The sequence below is a fragment of the Argopecten irradians genome, chromosome 6 (assembly GCF_041381155.1).
Source record: "Argopecten irradians isolate NY chromosome 6, Ai_NY, whole genome shotgun sequence".
Lineage (NCBI taxonomy): Eukaryota > Metazoa > Mollusca > Bivalvia > Pectinida > Pectinidae > Argopecten > Argopecten irradians.
This window is the reverse complement of record NC_091139.1, coordinates 10,483,519-10,491,694: the sequence shown is the minus strand read 5'-3', so window position 1 is coordinate 10,491,694 and position 8,176 is coordinate 10,483,519. Positions and strand designations below refer to the sequence as shown.

The window sequence follows — 8,176 nt, the reverse complement described above, 5'->3', positions numbered from 1 at the left end:
GTGGAGCAGTTGCCAGGTACTGACTGCTGGTTGGTGGTTTTTCTCCAGGTACTCGAGCCTTCCTCCACCATCAAACCTGGCACGTCCTTAAATGACCCTGGCTGTTAATAGGACGTTAAACTAATAAAAAACTATTTGCAGCTTTTATACTTACGCAGAAATGAATTATCTGGTATGCCTTTCATGTTTCACTTTTGTTTTATTAATCATTTACACGAATAGATAACAGAGCATATTTAATATTGAGGAAGATTATAATTACATGTACCTATATATAGTATCCTCTCCCCCTTCACCCTCTACCTCCTGCCTTCTAACCCCTACCCTTTACCCATACATATGCTGTTATAACAGTTTATCAGTGTGCGCATGCGCAGATTATGTTAGAGGGTAGAGAATAGAGGGTAGGGGATTGAGAGTAGGGGGTAGAGGGTACAGGGTATTGGTATCAGTTGCCTAAAAAAAATCACGACATTTTAAGTATTTTAATAGACAACGTTGAAATGCCAAATCGTATAGCAATATGATTAAGCAGATACAATATATGCGCTGTACGCTTTTTTAGACCAGATCATGCACCTAATAAGGTTGCTCTAAACAGAAGGATAAAATAAAACTGTTAAAACTCGGACAAGGGAAGGAAAACCTAGAGCGTTCTTCATAGAGGCAATTCAGTGCAAGAGGTAAGTAAGAGCAAAATTAATGAGGGAGAAAAGAACAAATGAGATCCAAAATTGTATCGGGTCGTATTTTATGATTATGCAATAATGAATAATGACACCCGGTGGAATTCTAACATCCTATTTGTAGGTAAGCCCGATTGATATCCACAGTAATGTGGTTCTCGAAGAAAGGTAAGATATTACTGTCAATAATATCCATTTCATGTAACCAATGCGGAAGAATAAACGGACATGCGCATTCATTGCGTCACATTTATAAGAAATGTTTTGTCTGATAGAAATTCCCGAATCATCGAATATATAAAGCTGTAAATGTATCCCGTTCATTCAGACATCAACAAAACGATGGGAAACATCTCTTTATACATTGTACTGTTTGTGGGATGTTGTGCTCAATTATGTTTTGGGTAAGTTTAAGACCACATTATATATATTTAACGTGTGTTTATAATTATTTTGAAATATTTTCTTTATGAAATGCGTTTTATTTTTGTGCAACTTCATAAAATATCAAAGGCTCACCAACTACGTGAGTTTTTGTTTATAAAATATTACCTCTGTCAACCAATGAGTTATGTTTCCTACTTTAGATTTATCTTGCATGTGTTTCATGTTTGGATTCGCCCTCCGTTTATTTTGTGGGTGACCATACAGTACACACGTAGTACTCGTTCGACCCAGGGAGTACATAGTTAGATTTCCTAATTAATTATTTTAATTTATATGGCGGGGAATGAAATGATTTGTAATGATTGGCTTTACGGACAAATAACTAAGATTGAAATGTTAAAATGTGATTTAAATGTTTATTTAACAACTTAATAATCAAGCATATAATTGAATAAGAGATGAAAGTTCTGTTGAATGTCACATTTTCAATTTAGTTTTGGTTGTTGCCATGATTACTAAAAAATATTTTATTTTCTATTATTTATAATGATGATTTTTGAAAATGTTTTGATCTAGCGCTGTATTTTTCCTGCTTTAGCTGTAGCAAAATTTATCAATTTACCTAGTGTCACCTTTTTCTTATAGTACCACCACACAAAATCAATATCATCAACAGAATAAATGTTGACAGAGGAAAAGTTTGTAACACTCAGGGACTCATATGGAATCAAATTATGCATTTTACCTGTATGTATTTGAGCATTGAACGTCTTTCAGATGGCATTCATAGCCAAAATAAATACCAACTGGACAGAGGCAAATTCAATGAAGCGCGCTTATATTTATATTTGGCTACAATTTTATGTTGAAATAACAAGGGATTTTGCATCTAAATAAATTAATCATTCGTTATTGTCACGGATGGAACAGCCATTTGAACAGCCGTTTTCCGTGATCGCTGGCACGACAATTGTGACGTCATAATGATAATGACGTCATAAGAAGTTTATATTCTACATTACTGCCAACTGTGCTTGGTAAGATTATATACTGGGACTGAAGTGAAAATGTAAATATATATGTACGTGCACTTTTTTATGTTTCAAAGGGTTAGATTTAGTATGCATGTATACAAAGCTCTGTCTATATAGCTATATAAGCTAAGGAAAAGCGATGCATAGGACAGGAGCCCCCATTGTCTTAACCATATTGTATATACGATGCAGTGGTACTTTTGTGTTATGTCTTGTTTAGTTTCTAGAAACACTGCACCGTACATATATGTGTTTTGTCTTGTCCATTCCATAGATACACTGCTGTATCTACAAACATCTGTACATTTTTATGTTATCCATCACATGCATGTCACTATAGATACATTGTACATACATTCTGTGTTTCACATATATCGAGGTATCCGTGTTATCTATAGAGCCAAAGGCCTGTTGTGTCTATATACATGTGTATTGTGTCTTGTCTATCTTTTTGATACATAGATTACAATGTTTCTTGTATCCTTGAACTTTGGTGACGTCATACATGCACGTTTGATAAGAATTACATACACTTTACTCTACTTTCAGTACACGTTTTCATTTTGGTTTAATTATGAATATAAAATATCTATGTGAATGTATTTATACATTATGTCTCTTATGTTTTTTAAACAGTAACTTGCGTAAGTTCACAACTGTGTAAATTAAATTAGAAAGAACTCCAAAGTCAGATACAGGACTGGTATGATATTTAAAAACAAATTGAAAATGGTGATGAACTGGATGAGTTTCATTGCAGGATATTGGTTTTCTTCCTAAGGTATAGTCACCCACTGTGTCCATAAACTTGTAGTCCAAACTGATGTACCTGTAAGTTTTCAATTAAACACAGTTTGTATAAAAAAATCAAGAATTATATTACTGAAATATCATTTAAATGGCAGTCCATTCAGTAATCATGAATAAATTACAAGTAACGGTCTTTCGCTCATTCTGAATCTGATAGTTCGTTTACCTGCAGTAAGTAAAGGTGTCCGACAGGAGCAGAGTTACGTACATGCACTAATTTATTTGAAAAATGACACATTATCAGATATACTAAAACACTACATACTCATAAACATGTTTACTTTCGATTATATAAAGAAATGGGGTCCACATATTTACATACACATCAATATGGATTTTATTACAGTATTTTGAAATAATCAAAATAATCGTTTGAGACATGTTTTGCATTGAATGGGGGTGTGTCCTGTATTTTTCTTTAAAATTAGTATTGATCGAACTGCTAATGAAGTCAAATAACATCTAAACGAAAAATGCATCTGTATTAAGACCACTTGCTGTACATGTAGCTACATGTGTACCATAGACACCGATCATCGATAATCCAGAAATGTTCCCTCCACTATGGGAAACCAAAACGCGATGACTGTTGGAGACAAGCCTCACTGTTTGTATATTTGTAAAAGCGAGTCAATACTATTGCGCACGAACCCTCTCTGTTTCCACCTTGGTGCAATTCATTGTAAGGGATGTAAGGCATCCATATAATTTGATAGAGGCCCGGGTCCTAATGATGCGTTAGACACGGTTCTCAGTTTTACGACGGCCGCTGATTGAAGTAATTCTGCATTGTACATTTATAACTTGTGTACATGGCCGTTTACTTGAATTAGATAAATGCACGATGAACAACTACTTCAGAGTAAATGGTCATGTAATTATCTGATTTGAAGAGACAATAGAAATATAGAATCTGTCATGAGTTTACCTTCATATTAGATTTAAAATACGAGTTTAGAATTCAAAACGAGTAGTGTTAATATAATATGAAGGGAAACGAAATATATATTCTATTTACCTTATGACTAATATTTCCCTATGCTTGTTTCTTACTGTTTGGAGATTTCTGCTAGATGATCAATCAATAGATCAGTTGAAATTCGGACTGTATCACTAGGAAAAAAGTCGGTAAAGTATGTAATAAATAGTACGAAAGATAGCCAGTTTATTTAAAGTATTACTATGGTTTATCATGTACTTCATTATCAAACCTTTACATGTAAATGATTTATAACTGAAGCGACGAATTGAATGCAAGGAAAACAATGTTGAAATCAAATAATTTTGTAGCGTATATGCGACTACACAAGCGACATTTTATAGTGTGATGTTTTCGTGACGTCACAGATTGACGTTTGGAGCGAAAGCATTCCCCAACAGTTATTCACTGTTATCGTGGTGCAGGACTGTTAGACGTTGTTTTTCACCGCTTTGAACTTTTACTGTTAGATTAAGGAGTTTTGAAAGATGATTTCATCGATTATCGTGTTCAAATCGACACGAGATGGTGAGAAATGATACTAATTTACGCACCGTTACGAATGCACCTGTAGATTAGTGCAGTGATGTTCGTTCAATCCAGTATTTCGTACTAAAACATCGTAGTAAAAAGAAGGTCATTGCCCAAATGCATACCATTCATCGAATTCACCAATCACAATGCAGTTAGGTTATATTACACGTGTGTAATAAATAAAATTTAAGAAATGGCTTTATTGATAAAACTTGTTTTGGCATATTATGAATTGCATATTTGAGTATTTTTTACCAATGGTTTATCGATTTTCTTGGTATGTTTAGTAAATAGATATTTTGTTTATTTTGTATTAGGAGTAAGGCTACTGTGTGGTACCAGGATACGTATGACATGTATTTCACCTACCAGAAAATTAAGGTTAGAGCTGATTAATCTCAATATAATTGGTTATACATAAAACTGACAATATCGACTACAAAAACTGTGGCATAAAACGAGAATCTCCGCTACTGCAATTATGCCGTCTGATACACGATGTCAACAATTAAAAAAAATCTCGGAATTAAGTTGGCATGATTTTTCAACTCATTGCAAGAGAACAAAGACGTTGTAAAATGAATTTTTACTTGTCATTAAAGTTGTCGGTTATTTTCTGTTGTTTTACATCATGTAAACAGTATACCGATAGCTCAACAAACACTGAAATGAAAATGCATAGAAATGCGTAGGGAGTTAAGGAGTTAAGTCTTCTAGTCCTATAGATGCAAAAGTTGAGTAGAATGACTATATGAACGTACATGAGTTCTTGGAACGTACGTTCGATTTTTTCACGATAAAGTTCAAGGTCAAGGTCACAGACGTAAAAAACAACTTTTTTTGGAACACATTTCCAACGTTCATACCTTTGTAGTCTACTTCCATGTCTATTGTGTGAACACCTGCTGATAGAAGATCAATATTTGTTGAAAGAAAGGAATGCATAACATACCCGTGAGAGTATCAAGTTCCCGTAACAACCTGTGAACGTCTCTACATCCCCATAGCTAGTGGACTATTATAACTGGCTCATTTTTGTTACCATTACAACCAGTAATGTGAGAAACTAAAAACGAATTACCTGTACGTATATTTGTATAAAACTGTCTGTGTCACACTTGAACTGTTGTCCCCTGTTCATGTTATCTGTTGGTATCGTGACTGGCGTAATCAGATATTTGTAAACATCTTTTGAATGTTTTACCGGACAGAAAGGCATGAAAATAAACACTAAAGAAAAATATTTGTTAAATGTTCTAGTAGTTTGCAGAAAAAGACGCCATAAAGTATACCATTGTTAACATTTTGTTTGGGTTTGCTGAACTGGCAATGTTAGTGTTAGAATTAGAAACATCACTGTTTTCTGATATATAAGAAAGTGGGAACACAATTTTATCAAAGAGTTCAGTCTGATTAATTTTTTGTCAAAGTTAAGTTTATACAATTAAAGACCATTATACAATTCAAAAATAAATTTCAAATAGTAAAGATGAAAAATTGAAACTTAAATTTGAAAATAATTGGAGAAAATAGGAAAAACTAAGTTATAATTGCACTTTGACACACATTTCCTTTATAAACTTTTTAAATCCATATTTATAGTTTATTTATTTTATTTATTATTATTTTTTACACCACCCCCTTCCCTGCACAAGCCGAAATTGCATTTTCTTTTTTAAAGATTTTTTAATAAAGTATTCAACTGATCATATATGATTGTTCCTCGTCTCCATCCTACCTAGACCCTTTCGACTTTTTTCATATTTCTTTTGATCTCTTTATAACTCTATCACTCTTTTCTTTTTCTTCTAATCTTTGATTCCTTTCCTTAATACTCTGTGCAATATAATTGTTTTCTTTGTTTTTATTTTTTCCCTCTCAAACACCTCATTTGTATCATTTTCCTCCTTATATAATGTATGTAGGTGAATGTGTATGTGTTTAATATATGAGTATATGGGTTTTTTAGTATGTGTGTATGTGTTTGAGAGTCTATGGAGTGTATTTGACTATTTGTATATTGTACTGATTGAAAATCCTGAATATAAAGATAATTATAAAAAAATTGGAACATTTAGAGAGACCTTAATTCAATATGGAACGAATTTTTCAAAAATATTTATTCATCGCTCCATAGAATAAATTTATATATAAACATTAATTTGATATAAAACATGATTACATGTAAAACATTTCATTTAATTCTTTCGGAATACCCCATATGAAAATAAATTTCCAATGTAAAATCGAATCATAAGAAGCATATACAGTAAACATCGATTATGTTTCCGAATGGAAGGAATAACAGTTGAGTAATGTCTTTATAACGTCAGAGCATCTATATTGATGTTGTAAAACATATTCTTCAGGTTGGTAAGGGCAGGTTATGTAAATAGTTATTTGACACAAACAACGAAATTATTACTCGTGACGTGTCGATAACCACACTGCTACCTTCATCAGACGTAAACGACAAGTACAATATATGTACACACTGAGGAGGGATGTTGGTACGAGATGGAACCTCAGTGTGTAAACGTGTACGAGATGGTAAAAACTGTCGATACCGTACAAGCTCTCGGCATGGCCTTCAATAGAAGTCAACTCTAATGAGTGGCTGAGTTGCATGTTGATTGCACTGTCAACACTTACTTTGATACCTAGTCGCAGATGTGCAATAGTCTATGGGTCTCTCGTCCTTATTTATAAAGTGCCTTCTGCGCCGTTCCCAGATGGCTTCTTTCACTTGCCGTACTGTTTTCTTTGTTGATGACTTTAGAGTTGTCTAATCAAGTAAATTATTTCCCTGTGCGGCGTGATCTGTGGTTGCCGACTTGTTGATCACCTATATGATAAAATAACCACTTCTATAAAAATTATATCGATGGCTTAAAATGACTTTACATCACCAGAATTCTTTCTTACATTTCGATATTTTGCTGCTTGGTAAATTGATCATGATGGATAATTAAGAGGACGCCTGAAAACAAGAGACGACCCGTATTATTGAAATTAACATCTTATTTGATTGGACTAAATCGTTGAAAAATGCTGTAATAAAATATAAAAAGAATTATAGTAATAAAAATAATTGTAAAAGTTGTGTACTTTGTGTTAATAACAAAATTTAAAAGTTTTTATAACCATTTTGTTCAAAATGGGGATAAATCTGAAAATAAATAGAAAGAACCTAGTCACTATTCAATAATATTATCTTTCGGCGAGTGTAAACAATTCCTATGTGCATGCGCGATGCTGGAACATTCAAAACATTCGATCGAAGGAAATATGGAAATATCCGCTATCGCCTGAAAACACTGCTTTATCGACTAAAAGTTACTGATTACTGTGTTAAATCTAATAAACGTTGAAATGTATGTAGACGTGTTGTGAAGAGTTTTTAAGTGTATATGATTATATATTGTACAGGTTTTTGAAGCTATAAAGAAGAGTTTTCATTATATTATATGGTTTTATACTTGCTTCTACCATTATTTCATTTTCATTTGTCATGATATATAAAAAATGGGCCTAATATATAGACCTTATAATGAGGAAAAAAATGGGAAACACCTATTAATATAGGATGTTTAGCGGACTAATTAGGTATATGTATTTCTTTATCATTATATCAATATTACACATTCCCATTATATCCTTAATTTTAATGTCTATCCGTCTAATGGACATTCCCTATATATACCTAGTTATAATGTCTATCCGTCTAATGGACATTCCCTATATAT

The 8,176-nt window shown here is 32.8% G+C and overlaps 1 protein-coding gene across 2 annotated transcripts in view; it reads left to right on the top strand.

Moving 5' to 3' along the window:
* Positions 1-919: 919 nt before the first annotated feature.
* The window catches only part of LOC138324944 (uncharacterized), a 31,095-nt gene continuing 23,838 nt past the window's right edge, over positions 920-8,176 (top strand). The window contains exon 1 of one of the 2 annotated variants that reach the window (XM_069270221.1): positions 920-1,090. In XM_069270221.1, the coding sequence (XP_069126322.1) occupies positions 996-1,090 (95 nt within the window). In that variant the 5' untranslated portion in view covers positions 920-995. The remainder of the gene's footprint in view (positions 1,091-8,176) is intronic. The other variant, XM_069270220.1, reaches the window with a different exon arrangement.